At 40.7% G+C, this 26,202-nt stretch overlaps 1 protein-coding gene across 5 annotated transcripts in view; it reads left to right on the top strand.

Annotated features, from left to right (window-relative positions):
• Nucleotides 1-26,202, top strand: part of Trim9 (tripartite motif containing 9) — a 109,546-nt gene that overhangs the window by 73,373 nt on the left and 9,971 nt on the right. For 2 of the 5 annotated variants that reach the window (XM_048362143.1, XM_048362142.1), the window contains exons 6-8: nt 9,044-9,201; nt 12,087-12,267; nt 25,386-25,574. In XM_048362143.1, coding sequence (XP_048218100.1) covers nt 9,044-9,201; nt 12,087-12,267; nt 25,386-25,574 — 528 coding nt within the window. Of the gene's footprint in view, nt 1-9,043; nt 9,202-12,086; nt 12,268-12,790; nt 14,227-25,385; nt 25,575-26,202 lie in introns of those variants that run through there. The other 3 variants (XM_048362140.1, XM_048362141.1, XM_048362144.1) reach the window with 2 other exon arrangements.

Below are 26,202 nucleotides of genomic sequence, written 5' to 3'. Positions count from 1 at the left end.
TAGAGTTGACTGCCTTCATCTAAATAAAGATAGTAACATTTGGGCGTGGAGCAATGAGAATTTGAGAGGATCAAACTGGCTTCTGATCTGGCAGGAAGTACAGCCTGGAAGGAAAAAGAAACTTTGAGATAAATTTTAAAATTAGTTTATATAACTAAGGGATATAGCAAGGTATCTTTGAGATTCTGGAGGATGAGGATGGGAGAGAAGTACAAATACTTAAGTTTATTTTAAGGAAAATAACTCATTTGGGGAAAACTGAAAATTCAGACCAACTGTGCAACAATATTTTATGATAATGTTGTTAATGTCCATTGGAAGAATATTTCTTCTTTTTCTCATTCCTGATTTTGAAACATGTATCCATGGGAAGTTACAAAAATAGGAAGGAGAGGTCTTCTTGCCCATCTTGCAGTTTCCCTCAGTGATTACATCTTTCAAAGCTATAATATACAAAACCAAGAAGCTGATGTTTGTACAGTGTAATGTGCAGTCCTATGCTATTTTATAACATGTAGATTCATAAACCACCACGACCATGAGCATAAACAACACCTGCAGAACTGGGCAATGCCATAATCCCAACCCCTGGGAGACTGGAACAGGAGGATCGTGAATTCCATGGCTGGCTCAGGACAAACAAAAGAACAACCAGGGCTGGGAATATGGCCTAGTGGCAAGAGTGCTTGCCTCCTACACATGAAGCTCTCGGTTCAATTCCCCAGCACCACATATATGGAAAACGGCCAGAAGGGGCGCTGTGGCTCAGGTGGCAGAGTGCTAGCCTTGAGCCGGGTAGAAGCCAGGGATAGTGCTCAGGCCCTGAGTCCAAGGCCCAGGACTGGCAAAAAAAGAACAACCAGCAAATGTATTCCACTTATTTCTCCTCCACCATCCTCACTCCCTGTCGATTGGCAAGCTCTTCTCCATCTCTTCCACTGTATCATCTTATTTTTAAAACTAAAGAAATGGATTTGCTCTGTGCTTCCATGTATTAAGTGACTCAGAGCATTAAAATTGTTGTTTCTAATTGGGTGTCAGTGGCCCATGCCTGTAATCCTAGCTCCTCAGGAGGCTGAGATCTAAGGATCATGGTTCAAAGCCAGCCCAAGCAGAAAAGTCCCCGTGTGACTCTTACCTCCAGTTATCCACTCCAAAACTAGAAATGGGGCTGTGTTTCAAAGTGGTAAGGCTAGCATTGAGCAGAAGAGCTCAAGCACAGTGCTCAGGCTCTGAGTTCAAGCTCCACAACGGCAGGGGGGGCGGGGGCGGTGGCGGTAAGCAGGATTTTTCCAAAAGAAACAAATTTTTTTAGGTCTGAGACCAGAACTCACTCAAACTTAGTAACCACCACTTTTGCTCTGCACTAGGGCCCTTACCAACTGAGCCATGCCTCCAACATCAGAAACAAAACAAAACAAAATTGTTTTCTGGTTTTGGGGCTTGAATTCAGGCTTGGGTAGGCACTTTCCCTGAGCTCTCTTGAAACATAGCTCCACTTCCGGTTTTTGAGTGGTTAATTGGAGATAAGAGTCTCAGGGGAACTCTTCTTCCCATGCTGGCTTTGAACCGTGATCCTCAGATCTCAGCCTTCTGAGTAGCTAGGATTATGGGCATGAGCCACTGGCACCCGGCAATGCTTCCTTTTATCAGACAGACAGAACCAGGTCACCTAACAAATGTTAGGGCTATGTATTAGGGCTTACATCATATAGTAAAATTCATCCCGCTAGTTGTCATATGTACTTCTTTCATTGTTTTAATGTATGTTTGCTCTCATTTATTTTCAATTTTCTCATCTTTTGTTTAAAAAGTATTGCTTTGGGAAAATGCCTTAATCAATTTTTAAGTAGTTTATACATGATAAATTATAATGCTTTTATTTTACAATAGTAACAAAAAATGATTGGTTGTTTTTTTGGGGGGTGGCATTTATCGAGTGCTAATGGAGCCAGGTCCCCCCTCCTCCCCAAATACAGAGAACTTTTACATATAGTTCCTCATTTTATTCCACGAGTTTATTCTGTGAAACTAAGGCCTTCATATGTAGCTCTTCCTAGGAATTCCTTTTGTATACTTAATAAAAATAATTCCTTTTGTATACTTAACATGCAGCTCTTACTGGGAATTCCTTTGTATAGTTAACGCTCTAGTATACTTAATATTGTGTAAAAAATTTTTTCTTAACACCTATGCACTGCCCTAATATTTAAATTCATCTCATAAACTGTAGAGTCCCAGTAAATCCTTCTTTTAGTCTTAGTTTTGCAATGAAATATAATCAAGTTACAAGTAACTTGGAGGAAGAGATGTGTCACAAAAAAAGAAACACATAAAGACTTGATAGAAGAGAGAAAAATGAGCTAACCCAATTAGCCCCAGTGAGGAAGTAGAAGAGGGCAATTGGAGGGCAGGGGCCTCAGGGCTTTGAAATGCTTTCATCAGCTGACTGAGCTCCCCATCTGCTACATTAATTGCCCTTCAGAGTTCTGTCCATTTAAGCATGGTGAAGTCCAGGCCAGTTGGCAGGATGGTACCAGTTACATTGGAATAAGCAGGCCATTCAACTGCTCTAAGGACTGCTGGTCTATGTGGCTGGCATCACAGACCACATTTCCAAAGCACTGTTGCTTGGCCACTTGACACAGAAGGTAAGAGTGAACATGGCTATGTGTGCAGGCTGTGCAAATCTATACATATAGCAAAGAATGCCAAATACTCTAAAGATCAAAATGCAGAACACTTTCACAGCAACAACTCAACCTGGAACACAGAATATTCAGAACAAGTATTTATGAAGTTCATAAAACAGACCGTTTGGTGTGAGAGTGGATTAATCTATTTTCAGTTTAACACTTCATCTTAATATAATTTCCTTCTGCTTATTATCACTCCTCATTGTTAATTTATGTGTTTTGCTTTGTGCTCATTAAATCTAATTAATTCACTGAGAGCCCAGTCCTCTTTAGACTGTATAATTTTTACCTGTCAGATGCTTCTGATTGAAAGAAAAAGCCAAAGAGCTTGGTTGGCTGTAGTTTGACATTTCCTACTGGCCTCTATAATATCTGTTAGCACAAATACAGTTATCCTAGTGTTACTTTTCTCACTCTTAGTCAGTTTAATGAACTGTACCTTCCCCATCTGTCAGTAAAAAATATCCCAAGGAATAAATCTCTGTACAAATGGCCAAAATTAAGTAGCATTTGGAATGGTGCTAAATATAATCTTGCCACGAGAATGTAACTATAAAGTAATTTATTATGTTTTCTAATTGTTGTCCAAAGTGGATTATAGTATAAAGTTAAAATATTTTCAAAGTTACTTAAAGGATCCATTTAAGTTGTGACACAATGACACCTAACTTATATTTACTGGTTTACTAAAAAAGTAGCAAGCACCTCTCTGTTTTTTTAAATTTGACATGCCTTTTTTTATTGTTGTTGTCTTTATTGTTGACACTGAAAAAAGACAAGTCTGCTGTTGGTTTCTACGTATTTCTGCTTAGGTTAGCAGCTCTTTTTCAAGAGCCTAAAGGTATTCTCCTTCTGGTCTGTTCTTTCTGATCTCTATTACCTTCAACAAGTGAGAGCAATCTGGAGAATATTGGTACTTTCTTTATTCTAATATACCTAAATTTTAATGGCATGTTTTCTGGCTATATCTTGATTTAAAAAAATCATTACACAGCTGGGCACCTCACACCTGTAATCCTAGCTACTCAGGAGGCTGAGATCTGAGAATTGTGGTTTGAAGCCAGCCCAGACAGGAAAGTCTATGACACTCTTATCTTCAATTAAGCTATGAAAATGGAGCTTTGGCTCAAGTGGTAGAGGGTTAGTAAGCAAAAAAGCTCAGGGACAGCAGCCAGGCCTCAAACTCCAAAAAAGGGGGGGAGGGGAGTGAGGAAGGGAAAGAGCAAAAGGAAGGAAGGAAGGAAAGAAGGAAGGAAGGAAGGAAGGAAGGAAGGAAGGAAATAATATTATCAAACTTTGTTCTTTTATAGAATAAAACTTATTAAATTGTCTTATTTTTGGTACAAAGTAATTTAAAACATTTTCCCCTTAATTCTAAGTTGGTATTGTTAACTCTTTCTTCCAGCTTAAGGAGGAGATTTTAAGTCTTTTCCTAGTCTGCCAAGAAGAGATCAGATATATATGCCTTCCCAGAAGAATATTACTCTAGGATTAGGTATAAGTACAGAGAGTATCTCAAATTCAAGTTATAGTGCTAACAACTAATGTCAGCATGTTCATGCCGAACCAGGGCAACACATAATCTAAAACTCCACCAACCCTTTTTAGCACTGGACCAAATGGCTATTCATTCCTTCAAGTGCCTCTGTTCTTGTATACCCCTAAGGGAAAATTTATCTTCATTAACTCATCTTGAATGCAAGGGCATATGATATGCACCAAGCTCATAAGCTACAGCAATGCAATCTGAACAGTTGTTCTTATAAATCCTAGCAAAAGAGCTGCAAGATAGGGGTGAACCTGCATGCACACAAAATCTGTTCGTGCAAGGAAGTTGTCCTCAGAACATGTCTTGATCTTCATCATTCACGGTGGACCGTGATGGCTTTCCAGGAATGGCCTGAAGTTTCTCTGAAGTCTAAATGCCATTCCTATTGTCCAGCCTAAATAGAGATGAATGACAGAGAGGGTGCACACAAAGGCATCCAGTAAGCAACATCCAGATGCAGACACTGTAGTTCTGATATCAACACTAATATCAACAGCACTTGTTTTTCACATTATAGGAAATAGGAAGAAGCTTCCAGAATGAGATCTGGAGACTTGCCTTCAGCACATTATTCTCAGGCACCCAGTGGAGAAGAGCCTGAATGCAGTAACAAGCACCCAGCCCATGTCCCAACCCAGCTGCTGTAGAGGATGTCATGTACCCTATTTTATCTTATTAGGTATCTTATTAGGTATAAAATAAATGGTCTATAAGAAATCCAAAGTCATTTCAAATTAGTCTAGCATCTGTTACAGTTTGAAAGTGGCTAGCACTACAGTTCCTGGCTGATGTCAACGACTGAGCTTTAGATTTTATTGACACTCCTGTCACTAGGCAACAACGTTTACCTTGATTTTTTTTTTCATTCCCAGGCACCTCTGTTTTCTACTTTTTTTTTTTTTTGGCCAATATTTCAAATGTCCAGACATGAAGCTTCTCTGGATTTCCATTTCCTCAACTACAAACCAGAGATAAAAAGAGTACTTACTATGTGGGGTTGTCCCGAAAATTCAATGTCTTAATCACATAAGCTTCCTATCCTGCTGAGTGATGCTCAGCAAGGGCGTACACAGCCTGGCATAGTATTGGTGCTCCATGCAAAGCCTGGCATAGGATTGGTGCTCCATGAAAAGCCTGGTTTAGGATTGATGTTCCATGCAAAGGGCAGGAGGCTTGGTGCTCCTTTCCCTGACCTCTCCATACTCCTGTTCATTCACAGAGGAATTCTGGAGGGCTGGAGATGTTCTCAACATGCAAGAAAAATGTGAACTGTACATTGAAATGCAGCAACCTTCTAACATTATGATGTTTGAAAACATTGGCAGAGGAAACTACTGTTGTAGAATGTAACTGAACCACACAACTACACCAATCTCTTCACCAAGGCCAGCGAGTGTGGCTGTCCTTGCATTCCAGAAACTCTTCAGCTTGAAGCTTTTCCAGGCTAGAAAAGAAAATGCTAATGTTAAATTTGGGTCAGATAAGGAGATGCAAGTTGTTATGGGAAAATGAAAGGAGACAGGGACTGAGCATTGAAAAGCCAAGTTGTGGTCGGCTGGTGACAGGTGCTTCAATTAAAAAAAAAGCCCAGGAACTGTGGAGCTAGCCACTTCCAAGCCATAAATATATGGGTTAACTTGATACTTCTTTAGATGTTTTGTAGGTCATTGATTTTATACCTAATAAAATAAAATAACGAAACAATACATACTATAAAATTGACTTTTCAAATGTCAATCTTTCTCTTTGCTAATGAGACTGTGACTTTGTTACATTTGTCTTTTATATATAACATCATTTAGGGATAAATAAAGAAAAGATAAATAGAGGAAAAGAAAAAAATAATTCTTGGCACATGGAAACATAGATTTATAATAAACTCCTCTTTTCCTGTCCTTCTCTGCTTTTTTGGCTTATTTTCTTATTTGTTTAAATCTGAGACAATATTAAGATCTGAGAATTCGATGAAAGGTTAGACTTTTTTTTCTCAAACCCTTCATTCTTTTTTAAAGTACATACAGGTGCTGGGAATATGGCCTAGTGGTAGAGTGCTTGCCCCCTATACATGAAGCTCTAGGTTCGATTCCTCAGCACCACGTATATAGAAAAAGACAGAACTGGCTCTGTGGCTCAAGTGGCAGAGTGCTAGCCTTGAGCAAAAAGAAGCCAGGGACAGTGCTCAGGCCCTGAGTTCAAGCCCCAGGACTGGCAAAAAACAAAAAACAAATCAAATGGCATTATTATATGAGGTCCACTGAGGACCTCATATAAGTGATGTTCTAATATTTTAATTACTTATGACATTATGTGTTCAATTAATCTTTTAATTATACTGATGTCTGACAAGGAACTTCGAGTTTCTTATCAAAGACACTGCAAGCGTTTGGATGACTCAAGTTGAAATTATCTTGTGATCTTATTCTTTGGTTTTATAATTAATGAAATGTAGATTTACTTGAAACAAGAAGGAAGGGAAAAAAACTAATATGAAGCTATTAAAATAAGTCAGTCTCAAGGAATTGTTTTTAAGGTAGACTCTAACTAATAAGGAAAGTTCAAATCAAATACACCATGGAGCATTAGTCATCTTTTTACAAGCCCTTGAAAGAATGATTTGCTTAGAGTTTGCCATGTTTTGCTTCTACAGCAAATATGATTAAATGTATTTTTTTAAGGGAAACAATTTTTTAAAGTAAGTCTCCAATACTTTCAACAACTCAGTGTTAGCCCTACAGTTACAATCCCTGGCTGACCCCTGTTTCTATGAGTGTTTATTAGAATCATCAGAAGAGCTACTGGGTCACACCACGTCCAGTGCCAGAAAGTTCTTGGTCTTAATCAGAAAAAGAGTTCAAGAACAGAGGAATTTTAGTAGGAACAAGCTTATGAAGCCAAAACAAAGTGAAAGCAGAATGAAATGACACTCGCAAGACAAGAGAGCATCAGCAGGCTCAAGGATGAGTAACTGCCTTCAGGGTTCCAAGACCTCCAAGTCTGATTGAGATCTATGAGGAAGGCCGTTCCTGGACACTGGGTGAACTGTCATTAACTCCTACAGATTGACTCGTGGATCAGCTCCTCCCATACATCTGACAGGGGAGTTTGGGGCCTTAATTGAGACTTTTTATTTCCCAAAGGGTGACGGGATATGGATCAGCAAGACCCTGTTATATGACTCATTCTGTTCATGGGTTATTCTGTCATGAGTTATTCTGTTCAGCTAATATCAGCAGTCCAAGATGTGATTTTTAATCAGACTCCAAGCCATCCTTCCCAGCCATCAGATTTCCTAGCTCCCTGTCTACCTCTTTGCCAGAAAGAGTATGTGTTATGTCTTTTCCTCTTTCTGTCTAGTCCTGGAGTTTGGTTAGTGAACAAGACAATGCATTTAACCTCCTTTTCCTCCAAATCTAGATATTCTGGAGGTTGCAGTACCCATGAGCCTCTAAACCCTGTTTTGTGCCATTGAAAGACAGCTTCCCTCACTAAACTGTCCACTTCCAGTTACCTTATCACCAAATCTGACTTACTTATGCTTGATTGTAAAAGTGAAACATAGTTTTATTATCATGTATTACAGTCTTTTCTTAACTATAGTATGAATGACCTGCTCTTTGCCCATTATCTCCTGTGTTGTCATCACTGCTTTTGTTTTCTAGGTTACATACCATAAACCTTGTTTGCTGAACTGCTGTTAAATTATACATCTTCTTGGTTGGGGGTTGCTGACAGGAGATTTAGCTCAATGCACGACAGACACATAGAATCTAATTCTGGGACAGTATACCAGGTGTTCCATGATTAACATTTGTTCAGCTCAGTGTCCCTGAATATGATCCAAGCTGTTCTCTCTTGTAACTAAAAAGCTGAAAAAATGAATCAATGTTTTGGTGCTATATTATTTATGTTTTAAGCAGTTAATAGAAACACTGTGCTCAGCTACATATACTGAGTTCATATGTGAAGAACAGGGACTATTTCTCAACCAACATCTCTATGTCTTGGTATATGAAGGTTCAGTGACTTGGCAGTTGTAAGTAATATTTTAAAAGCTCAGCATAAAATGTGGAGGTTGGAGATTGTGACTAGTAAAACCATGACAGATTCTTACCAGACTATGAAGACCCCTGGATCTGCCTCATGGCTTGTTCTACCCTGTACTGACTCCCAGGCTCAAAGTCAGGTGTTCTATATACAAAACAAACAAGGGATCTTCACCTTGTGCTGTTTCCCAAGTACTGTATCGGGTCCCTCAGAAGTTTCAAGGTGAGGAGAGAGCTGCTTGTACCACTCCAAATTTCAAAAACCCACTTACAGCTATTTATGGGCACAAGATGTGGAGTGGTTTCAGAGGTTTTCTTAGAATATGAAGTCTGCAGTATATAAACTAAGATTTCAATCTCCTAAACTTTGTGGTAGATTCATTGCACAGCATTCACCACGTTAGGAGTTAAACAGGCTTTAATGAGCTAGCTCCCATGTGAACTCTCTCCTTGAGGGGTGACGTCTTCCACGTGCATGGAGGAAGGTATAAAATCGGAGTTCTGTGGATATTCCTGTTCTTCTAGCCACCACAGTTAAGGTGGGGAGTGGCACTGTGAGCTTGGGACAAGGCTTCACAGTTCTTCAGGAACCCTCCCTCCCCCTGGAATCTCAGGGGAGACTCATTCTACTCCCCACAGGGCCCACCCTGAGACTGGCTCTTTCTAACCATTATTTATCAGGGGTGTTTATCTTTGCAAAATACTGAAATATTTGCCGCCTGGAAGGAGTCAGAGTAACTGTAATTTCTGTTTAGCTTCCTCTCCAGTTCCAGCAACCCCCATCCTACAGCTGGAGGAGTGCTGCACCCACAACAACAGCGCCACACTGTCCTGGAAACAGCCCCCTCTGTCCACAGTGCCAGCTGACGGATACATTCTAGAGCTGGATGACGGCAGTGGTGGTCAGTTCCGGGTAAGTAAACTATCTACTACTTGTTAATCTGCCATGAAGTCTCAGGCCTTGTTTATGCTTCTTTCCCGGGCCACCTTGGCAAGACTGCCTGTCCTGAAACTGAGGCCTGCCTTCTTATTTCATTAAAGATAATGAAGGAGTCTCTGCGACATCCTAAACCCCCAAAGAAATAGTTTAGCTGTGTGGCCTGGCCCATTCTCACCTGGTTGAGCCTCAGATCCTCATTTGCAGAATGAAGAAGATTCATAACCTGTGTGTCACATCTGGTTGCTAAAAGTCCATTAAGTAATCTATATAAAACTTATAGCATGCTACCTAGTACATGACAAGCCTGTGTAGTAGCTATTATTATTATTACCATTTTTATTTCTTGCTAGTAATATCATAAACCATTGTTTTGTGTTGTAGTCCTCTTACTTGGCATGTTCTCCTGTTGCAGCCCCTCTGTTTAAGAAACTTTCATTGCAAAGTTCTGTTATTTTTTGGGCCTCTCACCCAACAGAGCTAGTGTTAGCAAATCATCACTTCCACAAGGAAAGCCTATCCCTTCTGAAAGTAAGACAGATAATCTTTTGGTGAGACATGGCCATGCTTCCTGCAGGTGGATGATCTGTGTGTGAGCACCTATCTGCATATGTCTGCATCTGTTCCTTGCGCACAAAGCCTCATTTTCATTTGTACCCGCTCCATCTCAATCTTGTCCAAGTTTTCTTCTCTGGGGGAGTCTTTGCCTTGGAGCTCCAAAGGCATTAGCCTTGCTGAGTTCTGAGGTCAGTCTCTGCACTGATGAAGAGGGATCCATGCTGTCCCTCCACACTCTAGGCCCTGAGGGTGAGGATTTCTTCTGGCTATCCGTGGTCAAACCTGGGCCACTAGCTTACAAGATCAAAGCCAGTCAAGCACTAGGTTTAAACACTTTGAAGCAGGAACTATGGCATCTTCAACTCTCCTCAAGAGAGTTTAATAGGGAAGCCTCTTTTTTTTACATATGCATTGACTGATGGCAGGGAAAAATCAAATTTTCTACTTTTCCAAATTGAGGGTCTTAGGTTTCATTTCAATTTATATCTTTGGTACTGTGTTTTTCTTCTCCTTCTCCCTTCCCACCTCTCTCTCTCTCTCTATGATACCCTGTCTATTCATGATGTCCTGCCTCCTCACCAACCCAGATGCAGACTCCTCGCAAGTCCATTTCTTTCATACACATTTCTCCTCAGAGACTCAGGCCCAGATTTCCACCTGTATAGAATTTTCCATTTCTGTACTCTGAAACTTGCTTTAAAATAAACCCATACTGTTCTTTGACAACTTAGCTTTGTCTTTCCTATATTCCGGTGTTCTTTCTTAGATGTTAGTTATCTGTGGACCACCTGTCTCCTCCTTCCTTCTTTTTTTTCTCATTATTTTTTAAGCCCCAATAACATTAAGGAGGTCATTGAATTCCTTGATCCTTTTCAATCAAGTCATGGTTCCCATATCCAGTCACTGCCTCTTACTTCCAAGCTTCTATAAGGAGATGTGACCTTTCGTGAGAGTATAAAGCCCCGGGAAGAGTCTTCAGGTTACATCTTGCCTTATTACTAAAATGCAGTCTCTGCTTCCACTTCCCCTTATGACTTACTAAAAATGCACTTTCAGAGCCTATCCCAAAGACCTACTGGATCAAAACTGCATTTTAATGAGATTCACAGGTGACTAATATGCACATAAAATTTAAGAAACCCTGAACAAGAGACATAACATTTCAGATTTTTGTTACTGTAGCAGTAGTAATAAATTGGTGGGCAGTCAAAGAGCCCAGTCTTCTTAGTAGCCTGTCAGAGAGTTTCATTTTAAGGCTGTGATTTGAATGTAAATTATTGTCACTTATTACGTCAGCATAATTTTGCAAAGCATACAGCCAAAACGAGAAGCAAAAGCCTAACCTATGCTAAAGATGCATTGTGCTAGGATTTATTTTTAAGCCTTTGAAATGTCAGGCTTCCTCCTCCTCTCTGTGCTGTGATGAAAACCTACCCCTATGGCTTTTGAGTCTGTGACTGTTCCTGAAGCCACCAGATGTAAATACAGCATAGAGACTTCCCTCATGCTCATGTTTCAAACATGGTTTGACAAATCACACTGGTGGATGAAAATCTCAGCAGGTGGAACGTACTATATAAATACCAAATTAATAAGAATAAGCACAACCCTAGCCATAAATATCCAAATTATTTTGAGAGCTTTTTTTTTTTTTTTTTGCCAGTCCTGGGGCCTGAACTCGGCCTGAGCACTGTCCCTGGCTTCTTTTTGTTCAAGGCTAGCACTCTACCACTTGAGCCACAGCGTCACTTCTGGCTTTTTCTATATATGTGGGGCTAAGGAACTGGAACCAGGGCTTCGTGTATATGAGGCAAGCACTCTACCAGTAGGCCATATTCCCAGCCCCATTTTGAGAACATTTTGTTGTTGTTTTTCTTTTCTTTCTTTTTTTTTCTGAGGCAAAATTTTTCTAGCCTCTAACTCTAAAATCCTGTGCAAATGCTGGGATTACTGGCATACACCACCAGTCCCATCTCTAATTTAATTTTATAATCCCTGACTGTCAATTACTATTCATTAAACTGCCCAGCCCTTGTAAAATGAAAGGCACTTAGGCCAATCAATCTGTACCTATACCCTATATACTCCTTACACCAACCTCACAAGGTGGGCATTCCTGTCTGTTTTACTGGTTGGGTAAACTGAGGCTTTCATAAGACAATATTTCACAAGACTCAAATCCAGATCAGGCCAATGATACAAAGCTCCAGCTCCTAACCACTTAGCATCCGTGCCTTCCTCAGTCCTCACAAGTGTTCATATTAAATGGCATCCTGTTGTTTGTTGACCCACCCCACCCCCAGGAAGTATATGTTGGAAAAGAGACAATGTGTACGGTGGATGGTCTTCACTTCAACAGCACATACAATGCTCGAGTCAAGGCTTTCAACAAAACAGGAGTCAGCCCATACAGCAAGACCCTGGTCCTGCAGACGTCTGAGGGTAAGGCCCTTCAGCAGTATCCCTCAGAGCGAGAACTGCGTGGCATCTAACGTGGCTGGCAGCTCGGAGGTAACCCCACCACTGCCCACATTCCTCAAGCGTTACCATGACTTGCTCTGCACTCGGCCACCGAGCCGCTGTTCCTCTCCTGCCTTTAGAGAGCTCATGAGATGTGGATGTGAGCAAACCAAAGATTCCACATCGACAGTTCCAATGGCTTGGGCCGTCGGCTTCCCTTGATAACACTAAATAAGCTCCAGGTGAAGAAGCTGAGACTGAAAGCCTGAATGAGGCCCTGATTATAAGACGGATGTATCTAGGCTCTAGAGCAGGCTCCCATTCTCCACCAATGCACATCACTTGCCAGTTTTGCCCAGATGATTCTCAATTTCTTTGTAGTGCTTGCTTGTTTCTGGGGAGTGGGGGACCTAGGTTCTTTCCAACTGTGGGTTTGTATGACTGAATGTGTTTCCAGAGGGTGTGGGGTGCTAGAGCCATTCAGAGAGGGCCTTGCTGGCCACTCTTGGCTTAACCAGCGTGGACTGATTCCATTTCCTACCCAAAGCCCAGGCCTTCGGCACCAGGACTGAGACTTCCTGTGGGCATCAAACAGGAAGAGACAAGCAACTCCACAATACCTCGCCATTTACATCTTTGCCAATCCCTCTTAGTAGTGGTTAGTCTGCCTGAAGCCACTGTACAAGGTTAATCTCTAGAGGAGGTTTGCTCCTTGGCTATACTGTAAATATTTTGGTCATCAAAGACAAATAATCCCTCTCAGGGGAGAGGCCTGAATTTCATGGGCAAGTATAACCTCTGAGGTGGTTAACATTTTCATCTTAAGAGCAATGACAATACATGCTATTAATGATATTAAACCTGTCTAGAGGTGTTTGTGACTGTTTCCAAAGTATTTTGAGACCCTGAGGTGTCATTTTAATCATAAAAGTCACCTCCTACCCCATTACTATTCTCCAGAACTTACTTCTGCACAACTAAGTATGTTGATTTGGGTTTTTTTTTTTTTTCAAGATGTTAGCTAGAATTGTGATGAGTTTTCCCACTTTCCACAAATCTCGGCATGTGTCAATCACCCTTAAAGTGGACCACATGGTTAAAAACAAGCACAACTTTGAAGTCCACAGCAAGGGGCAGGCCCCAACCTGTGAAGAACAGTGCTTTGGGGGAGTTGTAAGTCCAAGGGATACTGTTCAAAGAGAAGTATTTGTTGAAGGGAAAAATGCCCACCTGATGTATTCTCATTTAGACTGCAGTAGTGTGGTAGCTAGAATTTATCCCAGAATTATCACTTTAGCAACTTCTCTCCATGGTGACTTATCTGTTTGAGAGCAGTTGCTTCTTTCCCCAAAGCACCATGCTAAAAGGCAAAAACTGTCCCAAGGTTGTTTTTTGTTTTGTTTTGTTTTGTTTTGTTTTTTTGTTTTTCTCCTTAGAAGCAATGCAGAAGTCCCTGACGGGCATGGCCTCATTTCCCACTTGTGCACAAGGTGGTCAGATTGAAAAGTTCAGTGCATGCCAGCAGAGATACCTTGAAACAATGTTGCTAATATATGTCATCAGAACTATAGGAAAATCATCTCTACTCATGAATATATTAGAGGAATCGTAACTCTTTCACTACAATAAGTTATTAGCATAGCATTCTGAGTGCTTCTGTCTCTCCTTTCATCCTACAGGAAGTTGTAATTTCTTAAGTTTCTTTCCATGTTCATAAGATTATGGTGTCTAACTTAACAAATTACAGGATTTGAAACTGCAATCCTTGGTATCATAGCCACAGAATTGGGGGGTCACTTTCTAAATGAAACTAATGGAACAAGTTCTCTATCAACAAAGAAACTGTACTGTAGACGTTCAATTCCTCCATGGATTTTATATGTTGTGTACAAATATAAGGTATGTATCGGAATACAAAGCAAACTCTATCATCATGTAGACATCAGTATTCTCTGTTACCTCACAGAAGTGATTTTCTCATGATGAAATAAAGTTCGCACACATACTTTCTCCTTAATTTGGTTTGTTCTATTTGTTTCTCCCTCATTCTAAGAACTAGAAAGCAAGAAAAGATATAGTGAATATTTATTTTGACAAAAGATTTGATCCAGCTGTTACAATAGAGAAAGTCTATAGTATTAAATAATTATAACTATTTGTTTTTTTCAATTTGATGAGAAAAATCCTATCATAGATTTCTGATAAGTTCGTTGCAGTGATACTTTATTTGTGTTATTTCTTACAGTTCTTGGAAAGCTCACCTTGAAGATGTTTTTTCTTTGTCAGCATTGGGGGAGGTTTCATTTTGACTTTGTACTGTAAAAGAATCTTTTGCATTCTTCTTAGCAAGAAGCAGTTCCTTTCTAGGTCATAATGTCTATATCATAAACGTCAAGTCTAACTTAATTCCATGCATTTAGTCTGAGGTTTAACAGTAACATTACACAGGAGAGACTGAATGGCCACATTATAATGAATTGGAATCCCTTTTCCTTCAAAAGCACAATGACCTGTCTGTTTATTGAGCAGTGCTTGCTGTTGCTCACTGTGCTAATCTATAGGCAGAGAGTGTTGAACAGTTGCCCCTCTGCTCTGTGGAGCTTACAGGTAAGAAAGATAGACAGACCTAAAACAAATAAGCACATAATTATGTATGTACCTGCAAACCCTGATGAGCATGTGAACAAAAAAATGAAAGGAAGGCACAGTGCATAGGAAATTGATTAATCAGGAAAACAATCGAAAGCAATTTAATTCAATGGAAATTTTAAAGAATGTGTTACGCTAAGAGAAAAGGAAAGGTAACTACCTTATTATATGAGTTCAAGTTTTGTTAGTTCCCTGTAAACATGTTCCTGGGATGGTAGTTAAGACAGCTATGCAGATAAAGCTGGTCCTAGATCTCAACCAAATGATCCTACATTGAAGAGAAATATAACTGTGAAGTCATTAAGGATTTTAACAACATTTTAAAATAAGACCCACAAACTTGGTTGGACATAGTGTTAAAGTAATTCATGGAGTAGTCATTACAGCCATTTCCCAGGCTTGGAAAGCATCTATCTGTACAAGCATCAGCTGCCAACATTATGTAACACGGCCTTCTTAACACAGTGTGCTGAAGCTCATTCTGCCTGACAGACTTTACTCCCACCAAAGATAATGACACAAGGCTGAGAACAGGGTAGAAGATTTCCTGTTTATTTTTCCCTAGCACATTTCTGCCTATCTAAACAGAAGGTGCTTTTTTTTTTTTATCTCTCAAGAGACAGGAACTAGAGCAAAGGTAATATTCCAAAGGCTCAATTTACTGGGTAAAACAAAAGGTTCCTGAGATGCCACTCTTCTCAGCCCTCAAAGCCAAAGGGTTGCTTCCCACACTTGCTTCCCAGAAGAGGTGGAGTATCCTCCACCAGGCAGGGAAGGCAGACGCTGGAGGGCTTCAACCACTACACAGCACATGCTCTTCTGTGTAAAAAGATTCTTTTCTTTGCACAGATTCTGAAGTCCTGGATTCCAAAATGTTTACCAGATAGATTGTCCACCACGAATGTGTGAACCGTTGTGGTATACCACCTTAATTCTATTAAGGACTTAAGTGTATGTGTGTGTGTGTGTGTGTGTGTGTGCGCGCGCACGTGTGTGTGTGTGTGTGCGCACGTGTGTGTGTGTGTGTATGCCAGTCCTTGCGGTTAAACTCAGAGTCTGGGCACTGTCCCTGAGCCTTTTTTTGCTCAAGGCTAGTCCTCTTACCACTTGAGCCACAGCTCCACTTCAGGATTTTTGGTGGCTAATTGGAGATAAAAGGCTCACAGATATTCTTGCCCTGGCTGGCTTTGAGCCATGATCTTTAGATTTCATTCTCTTGAGTAGCTAGGATTATAGACATGAGCCATCAGTGCCCAGCTAAGGGTTTAATTTTGGTCAACAGGCAGACTCTTGTAAAAATAAAAATGTTTCTAGAATAATTTTTTTATATTTTCATAGAACATTCTAATAGCTACCTGAAGTGATTTGCAACAAATTACACAAGAAATTGATGTCTAGTGTGGAAGGAAGACTTCCCAGAGGAAGCAGGGAAGAGAGACATCCAAACAGACAAGGCAAAAACTTCAGAAATCTGATACTGATACTAAAAGAAAACAGTGCAAAGTTTTGATTGATTGCTTCACTTAGGTTGGGCAATTAAGCTGGGCCCAGGCCACAGGCATAAGCACAACATTTACTTTAGAATTTGAGGCCTTAGTGCTCCTCCTTTCCCAAACTTTATTGCTCATATCACTGAAAAATTATGGCACTCACCTCTCTAGAAATAAGAAAAACACCTGACAATCTAGATGGCCATCTTGAAAACATGAAGTAAGAACAATTATTTACCTGTTGGGAAGGTAGGGACAAAGTCCATGCTCATTTATTTTTAGTTTATGAACTACTGGTCCACTGAGCTCAGTGACCCACTTGCTACAATCAATCAAAATAGGTAGCAATGAAGAAGATTATAGTTCAAGAGCAGCACAACAAAAAGTTATCAAGACCCATTTCAATCAGTAAGCTGGGTGAGGTGATGTGTGCTCACGGTGCCAGCCACAGAGGAAGTCATAGGTAGGATAGCAGTCCAGGCTGGTCTAGACAAACATGCAAATCTCTATCTAAGAAGTATCTTAAGGACTGGGAATGTGGCTTAGTAGTAGAGTGCTTGCCTAGCATGCATGAAGCCCTGAGTTCAATCCTTCAGTACCACATAAACAGAAAAGGCCAGAAGTAGCACTGCGGCTCAGGTGGTAGAGTGCTAGCCTTGAGTAAAAGAAGGTCAGGGACAGTGCCCAGGCCCTGAGTTCAAAGCCCCAAGACTGGCAGGGGAAAAAAAAAAGAAATACCTTAAAACAAACAGAGCTCAAAGGCTCTAGTGGCAGAATGCAGAACTCAAAAAGACACTGTTGTGGGGCTGGGAATATGGCCTAGTGGCAAGAGTGCTTGCCTCGTATACATGAAGCCCTGGGTTCAATTCCCCAGCACCACATATATAGAAAACGGCCAGAAGTGGTGCTATGGGTCAAGTGGCAGAGTGCTAGCCTTGAGCAAAAAGAAGCCAGGGACAGTGCTCAGGCCCTGAGTCCAAGCTCCAGGACTGGCCAAAAAAAAAAAAGAAGACACTGTTGGTAGATTGAACAAGGAAGATAACTTTAAGACAGGACACACACACACACACACACACACACACACACACACAGAGGAAAGCATACTATTGCAAGTATGCTGAGAGACAGGAAGGAGAGAGAGCACAAGAGAGAAAGAGCACATTTTAGGAAGATTCACATCAAATGCATTTAAACCAGTATGTTCTCTGAACCCCTCAGCTGCGGGTATTGAATATATCTCAGAAGGCTTTGTGGAATTACAAGAAAACTAAAACTAAACTCCAAAAACTAAAACGTTAAATAAGCCCTGCTTCACTTTGTGTCAAGTCACTGAGAATGTCCTTCATTTTCCATCAAAAGATTCAGTTAAGAAGGACAGCAGTATGAAGGACAGCAAATATTTCTAGAATGTTGAAATACAGTGGAGCAATCATATAAAGTCTGTTCATTCCTTTTTTTACTAGAAGGTCCTAAAGAAAAAATTCTGACCTTCCTAAGACAGCAACATAGATGGCAGACATTTCTGTATACGATGCAAATGTGTAAATCCCTCCTGAGCCGCAGCTGCGTTATTCCAGCTTCACAGTAGGTCTTACTAGTCTTCTATTTCTGCTGTAACAAATTACCACAAACTTTGTGCCTTAAAACAATTGACTACCTTCAAGTTCCAGAGGTCAAAATCCTACTGGGCTAAAAGTGAGGTATCAGCAGGACTGTAGCCCCTTTGGGGCATGTTTGTCTTCCCTTTTGCAGCTACTAAAACCACCAGCTTTCTTGGCTCCTGGCTGTTTCCTCTAGCAGAAGATCCAACACTATCCTCCTGACCACACCCTCAGCCTTTCTTATGTAAGGACCCCTCTGATTATTTTAGTGCCCCTGCTTAGCCAGGACACTCTCCTTGTCTCAAAAGCCTTGACTTGGGCAAATCTGTAAAGTCCTCTACCTTTACCCTATAGAGGTACGAAACGCAAAGGGGATTTACATGTGGACATTTTGGGTGGGCCATTTTTCTATAGGCCATACCCTATGAAGTTATTCCATACTCCTTGTGTGGGGAAGCTGAGCTTCTGAGAGAGCATGTAGCATTTCCAATCCAGTTCTTTCAGCCGCCAGCACCCAGCTCAGTGCACTTGGGCGATGGCCATTTGTATTTAAGCAAAGAGAGGGAAAATGGGCCTATGCCCACCTGCTCTGTGTCTAAAAGTATCCTGTCAAATCCAAGCCACACTACTGAGCCACCTTATGTGAGCATCTAGAAGGCCAGAAGTCAGACTCTGATGCTTTCATAGGGTCGTGTTAAGACTTGTCAAAAAGAATCACATCCTTGCTTTAAGAAGACAATGAAGAGCCGTGTCATAGCCAGCATACTATGCAAGCCCCTCTGCAGCTCCAGTGCATCTCCAGGGCTTTGTACTTCCTCCCCCTCTCCTGCTCCACCCTCAGCCATCAGCTCTCCCAGAGAGGCTCCCCCCTCCCCCCGCCCCTGCCCACTCACCCCCACCCCCCAGCGCTGTCAGGAATGCCCTTGGCCTGCCAGGGTGGTTACTGTCTGCCAAAGAAAGGGAAGATCAGAGCTCTAACTTTGCAGTCCTTCCAGTCTGGACTTGGAGACCTGCTTGGGTTTAAGCCACAGAACTATTTATTCACAGAAGCTTTCTGGCTTTCTAGGTCTCAACAGGGAGGAAGAGGAGGAGGAGAAATTAATGATAATCAGAGAGACAGTGTATTAGATACCTTCTGCCTCTTCTAAGGGCCTTAGTAAGTCTAAAAGTTCTGCCTAGGATGCAGAAAATTTGAACATTAATAGAAAATAGTAGATAAAGGATTATATAAGGAAAGTATATGGGCCATTGAAGACATTTTCTTCATGCCTATAGTTTGTTTTTCCTGGGCCACTCCAAAAAAAGTTTTATTAGCTAGAAAACCATGCATTTAGGACAAAATTCTCAAGGTCAGTAAACCATAACTGACCATGTTTGAGTAACTCTTACAATACACAAAATAAGAGAAATCCTGATCAATTTCACAGCTCATGAGACAAATACTTTCTTCTTTTATTTTTATTTATTTATTTATTTGTCCATTGTGGGGCTTGAACTCAGGACCTGGGCACTGTCCCTGAGCCTCTTTGTGCTCAAGGTTAGTGCTTTACCACTTGAGCCACTGTGCCACTTCCGGTTTTTGAGAGGTTTTTGGAGATAGAGTCTCACAGGGACTTTGTGCTGGGGCTGGCTTTGAACTTTGATCCTCAGATCTCATCCTCTTGAGTAACTCGGATTACAGGCATGAGCCACTGGTGCCAGGCTTCTTCTTTTAATTTTTACAGCATGTAAGATATCCCAGGAAAATTTTAAATTTCTCCATAAGACTGAATTGGATCCAAAACTGGTTTTTGGTTCCAGGGCTTATGCTTAACATTTGACATTCGGAGGAGCAATTTAATCCTTTGGAAGCTTGTGTGTCTAATTAAAACATGAGGAAATGTCAGTTCTTTTGATTATAGTTGCTTATAAATAATGCCACAGCCTTCTGAATTGGAGCAGAGGCCTGGTGATGAAGTATGTAGCTGTCCTAGGGAAGGAAGTGCTGTTTCATTCTTTTTAAGATGAGGTTTTTCAAAACAGATTTGTTTCTTACTTCTCCACTACAATTAATGCCACACTTAAGTAAGCTTAAAATACCACTTTTTGTTATAAATTATGTACCAGTTGAACATAATTGTGACTTTGGCTTCTTATTAGATCATTTAAGAATACTGAGACTCCCTCTTCATTCATTTCTTTGTCTTTTTAAAAATCTCCCCAACAAAAGACAATTATATTATAGCTGGTTTATATAGAACTGAAACTCATCTTTAAAACTGCTGTACAGTTCTCAGTGACATATTTTGCTTTGCTCTGCTCTAAAATGCAGTCCATTGTTGGATGAGGGCCCTTTGGCTGCTCAGTTATGAAGCTGTTTACTGTCAGACAGGAAAGACACCCAGGGCTTCCATCAAGGGTCAGAGGAAGCTGGACTGGATTCATGTACATTGTCATAAGAAACTTCCATCCATTTGCTTTTCCTCTTCCATTTCCCAATGTGATACCTCAAAGATGATAATAATTATCATGTTGCGGGATAAAAATCTTTAGCACTCTGTACATGTGGGTTGATATGACACCCCAAGAAGAATTAAAACTAATCCATAATAAATGCCACCAGCTGGGCACTGGTGTCTCACACCTGTAATCCTAGCTACTCAGGAGCTGAGACTGAGAGGATGTAGGTTCGAAGCTGACCCTGGGGCAAGAAAGCCTGTGAGACTCATAACCTCCAATTAACCACCAGAAAACTGAAAGTGGTGCTATGACTTAAAGTGGTAGAGTGCTGACCTTGAGCATAAAGAGCTCAAGGACAGTGCCCAGACCCTGAGCTCCAATCCTATGACCAGGGGCTGGGAATGTGGCTTCGTGGTAGAGTGCTTGCCTAGCATGCATGAAGCCCTGGGTTCAATTCCTCAGCACCACATACACAGAAAAAGCCAGAAGTGGCGCTGTGGCTCAAGTGATAGAGTGCTAGCCTTGAGCAAAAAGAAGCCAGAGACAGTGCTTAGGCCCTGAGTCCAAGCCCTAGGACTGGCAGAAAAAAAAAAAAAAAAAAAACACCAAAAAAACCCCAAAACCTATGACTAAAAATAAAAGAATAATAAATGAGACCGATTTTCCCCAAATTATTCATGTAGCCCAACTGCTCAATTCTCATACAATATTTATCAGACAGATGTATTCAAGAAGTAACAGCTAATGAACAAATGAAAGAAATATACAGTGAGCCAGAGTATACCATCAAGATATCCCATTTTTCTCCTTGAACCCAAAAGTCAATAGAGTCATATGGTTCTCCAGTGGGTCTTTCCTTGGTAACGCTTTTTTCAGGGCCCCATACTTACTTACTAGGCAGGCACTCTACCACATGAGCCATGACATCGGCTCCTTTTTTACTTTGATTTTTCAGGTCATTTCATGTTTATGCCCAGGGCTAGCCTCAGACCTTGAATCTGCTGGTCACCAAGGAGCTTGGATCATACTTGTAAAGCACCATGCCTGGTTTGTTTTTTGATATGGTATTATTAGCTTTTTGCTGGGACTGTCCTCAAACCACAATCTTCCCAACTTCTACTTCTTGAGTAGCTGATGTTAAAGGCATAAGCCACTACTTACAGCCTGCTGTGATAATTCTTGAGTGCTTCTTTCAAGCAGAGGCCTTTGCCACAAACTAAGAGAATGAAGTCCTCGAAAGAACAAGAAGAAAATGACACTTTGACAGAGTACATGGAAAACATGTTTTAACACATTCTCTTTATGAACACAGTCCATATCCTAGAGTCATCAACATGAATGGAGTCTCCATATTTAGCCACTGCTTAATATGGTCACTTCATTGCTCTTTTACACTACACTGCTTTAGCTCAGCAAGGCTCTGCCAGGCAGGATTCACTTGTGTAATGAAATACAACGAGATAATAGCCATCTTTTAAAGAGCCTTTTGTCTTCATCATTGTCACCATCATGGATATTAGCTGTGAACTAGAATATGGGTTTCTATCATGTATACTAGAAAAATGAATCTCATTCCTCTTTCTCCTGACTAATAGAGTATAAATGACTGAAAAGCTTTCTCTGAATTAGGAGAGGGATGAAGGCTAGGTGTCCCCATAGTGGTAGAGAAGCTTTGAATCCTATGCTTAGCACTACAAAATAAAAAATTTTAAAGGGACGCTAGGTATTAGTGGCTTATGCCTATAATCTTAGCTGCTCATGAAGCTGAGATCTGAGGATCAAGCTTTGGAGCCAGCCTAAACAGACAAATCTTAGCTACTTTTGTTTTCAACTAGCCAGCAAAAACCTGAAAGTGGAAGTATGGCTCATATAGTAGAATACCAGACATGAGCAAAAAATGCCCAGCAAGAGCATGAGGCCTAAGTTCAAGCCCTCGTACCAAGGCACACATGCACATGCACACACACACACAAATATATATAAAACTAATAAAGAGAAGATGAATAAGAGGGCTATACCTCCTTCTTACATTCCTTGATGAAGAAGAGGGCTATACCTTCTTCTTACATTCCTTGACTATAACACAAAATATATACTGGGGTAGTTGTGCTTATGTTCCATATGAATGTAGGTATGATTTGGCTAAACCAAGAAGTGGCAATGCCATTCTCAATACTGTCATATTGGTTTTGGTTCATGTCTCAGTGTGTCCAGAATGACATGACTAGTTAAATGAAGGAAAATAATTGAAATAGACTCTATTTAGCCCAGAAAATGGGAGATATTAAGGGACTTGGTGACTGACTTCAGATTCTTACAATCTATTACAGGTAGTCCCAGACAGTACCACTGCCTAGTGACTGGAGCTCCCCAAGGGGACCAACTTAAGCAATGACTACAGATAATAACTCCAGATGTTGAGATCAATGTATTCCCTCTAAGACTTTTGTAATTTAAGTTCATAAGATGCAGCTTAGATGACCTGGAGACAGCTGACTGAACACTTGTAGCACGTGATCATAGAGATGGATATGAAGGGGGAATTGCCTGTTTAATATAGTGAGAATCAGGTGGAAAGTGTTCTCTAATTTATTGAGAATGTTTTCATGGCAAGTTAGGGGCTGTTTTTTGGTTGGTTGGTTGGGTTGTTTGTTAGGTTTTATAAAGAACTGCTTAGGGGGCTGGGGATATGGCCTAGTGGCAAGAGTGCTTGCCTCGTATACATGAGGCCCTGGGTTCGATTCCCCAGCACCACATATATAGAAAATGGCCAGAAGTGGCGCTGTGGCTCAAGTGGCAGAGTGCTAGCCTTGAGCAAGAAGAAGCCAGGGACAGTGCTCAGGCCCTGAGTCTAAACCCCAGGACTGGCAAAAAAAAAAAAAAAACAAGAACTGATTAGAAAAAAAATGGATAAGAGCTCAGCTGGAATCAGACAAATGAGACAGAATAAGTGGCAAAAAATAAGTAAATAAAAACTCAGAAACAAAGATGGAATCATTGGGTAATCTGACCATTGAATGTTTGCCTGAGTAGAGGGCATAGTTCAAGAGCAAAAAGAGTCATAGAAAATTTGGGCTACCAGTAAACAACGGGTCTGCATAAAAGGATAGGAAGAACAATGCCGTTTTAGTGCCAAGTTACTGATCCTATGGAGATATGTTGGAGCTATGACTCCATATCATACCAGCCCCTATCCCTCAAAGTGGTGTTATTACCAACTCTGAGTTCTTCCTGGTGCTGAAAATAGAAAGGTGAGTACAACTCATTACACAGTTGTTATGGTTCTCAAATCCTGGGTTTGGTACACATCTCTTCATGGGATTTCCAATGATTTACTCTGAAATTCATCTTGCCACATATATCCTTTTTCTTAATTTTCAAAGCAATGAGTATTTCAGTATAATGAGGTCATTGTTGATTCTGGTGAAATCAAGTAAATTTCTTATTAATAAAAAAGCTTGTTAATATAAGTACAGTTGTAAATACCTTCTCTTCTTAAAAGAAACCCATGTCACTATATTTCAAGTTTTCCCATTAAAACTAAGAGGTTAATTTCCCCCTCAAGGTGATCATTACATGAATAATTTTTGATGGTTGGATATGACAGTATCCAAGTCATGCCAAGTCATCCAAACAATATGAAGTTTAGGTAGAAAAATTCACTCCATTACTATCAGGAATATAAAGCTTTAACTTATTAAATAGAAATCTCTTTTTCTTCTAAGATCTGGTTTAAAGTTAGAGAAAAAAATTCCCCCAAAGGTAAGTGCAAAGTCTGAAAAGCTAACTTTAACATTGTGAGTTAAGGAACAAAAATGAGGCTGTTTCTTGGCCATATTAAAACTTCCCAAGTCCTTGTCCTAACCTCTTCAAATAGGATTATATTATCACACACACGTACACTCTGCTTATATTTTGTTTGAAATGCAGAGTCCTACTTTGGTACGAGAAAGATGTACAACAAAGCTACTAACAGACTCAAGACAGAAAAATTTTCCCAACAATACCTACCAAAACAATTATTTGTCAATGGGAAGAAAGCTCCCTGGCAGTTTGGGCCATGAAACGTTACCTATTATGTTATCTCAAGTTCCTGAACTTTTGCTATTAAACTGAGCTTTAAGAAGGCTCCGATTGATGAAGGACCTATCTCTGACCAGACCACACTACGGCATGAACCAGCTTTTGTTTGAGAAAGAGAAAAGATAATTAAGTAATTGATAAGTTCTTTCTCTGATATAATAATGATCTCCATGTCAATCCTATCTGAAAAGAGATACTTTACACCAATGTACCTGCTCGCTGCTCACAGTCTATTATGAGAGCACCTGAGAAGATATCCCTAGAGTTTGATCATAATTCAGGACAAGGGTAAGGCTCAGTCTCTAATTATTTGCCCAGCCCTGTCTTTGTAGGTCAATGCCATGTCTCTTCCCTATTCGAAGATCAAATCTTGAGTTGCTAATATACAACATCATCTCATCCGTCAAAGGGAAAAAAAATATCTACAGAAGAAGAACTATGGTACCATTTGTAAAAATAAATGATTTCCTAAATAGGATCCCTTTCAGAGAATATTATTGAATGTATAGTCATTTCTGAAGTATCTGAAGCTGATAAAGTATTGATTTCTTCTTGGTCATTAATGGATCAAATTTACCTCTAAAAATAACTTAAAATATTTCATTCAATTAAAAGGAAATCTTTAGGGGAAAAAAAAAAAGACTTTACTATCACAAACAAAAAAGTGGGGAGGAGAATGAAAAAATGGTCCTCTGGTGTTGGGGCCTGACCTGGTAAGAATTCCTGGCCAGCCCCTGGATATCTTAGTTTTGCTAATACCTACGGGTGACCGCGTGAGCAACTGAGGCTTTGTGTGAATGCTTTGGTCAGGATGTTGGGGAACTGGGCATGGGAAGGTAGCAGATTTCTGATCTCTAGTTTGCATTGATCTTACATTTAGACACAGATTCAGAAGAACAGACCCTCCCTTTTCCAGTGCCTTCGGAAAGATTGCCGCTCCGTAGAATGAGTCCTTTCTCCTCCACCCTTAATCTACAACCCAGCTTCCCCGGGAGATCCTACTTTGATTTCCGATCCTCACCCCACCAGCTGAGCTTGCATTCTTCTTTACAGTCTCTCAATGCACCCGGTGAGCTGAGCTGTCAGACTTTTTCCTCTCAATCTTTGTGCCTTGAAGGCATCTCTCTCTGAAACCCATGTTTTGTTCTTGCCATTCATGTGCGTGGTGAGGGGGAGGAGCTGGTCTCTGTGTCTGTGGCCTGCTTCCAGTGTGAGGAGCATTGGAATGATGGAGCTTTGTGGTGTTCTTGTTTGTGTGGTGTGAGGACCCACCATGGAGCTGTGGTCCACCTGTAATGGCACTGGAAAGTGATGAGCCAAGTTGTTTTTCGCACAAGCTGGGTAGCACCATGGGTAACTCGCTCTGTCATCACATGCAGTGGCACGGCGCGGCACAGGCACTGGCTGAGTAGAGACCATGGCAGTAGTTCGGAGGTTTGCAACCCTCTGTATCCAGAAAACCAGCCGTGTCTGGGAGACTGGATCAGTGCATCCAGCCTGGAGTGGTCTGATTAAACATAGACTCAAGAGATCTTTTTGATAAAAATAAAAGTGAAAATACTTCAACCCCAGAATACATTCCTACAGACCAGGCAAACGAGGGCAGAAAGTGGGAGGTGTTTTTCCACAAAAGCCCGCACTTGCTGGTAAGATCTGGGGCTCCTGGCTGATATTTGCTTAGCAAAAGGCAGGGACCA

The sequence above is a fragment of the Perognathus longimembris genome, chromosome 14 (assembly GCF_023159225.1).
Source record: "Perognathus longimembris pacificus isolate PPM17 chromosome 14, ASM2315922v1, whole genome shotgun sequence".
In the NCBI taxonomy this organism is placed as follows: Eukaryota; Metazoa; Chordata; class Mammalia; order Rodentia; family Heteromyidae; genus Perognathus; species Perognathus longimembris.
Note: the sequence above shows the minus strand (reverse complement) of the source record. Positions and strands in the feature narration are given on the sequence as shown.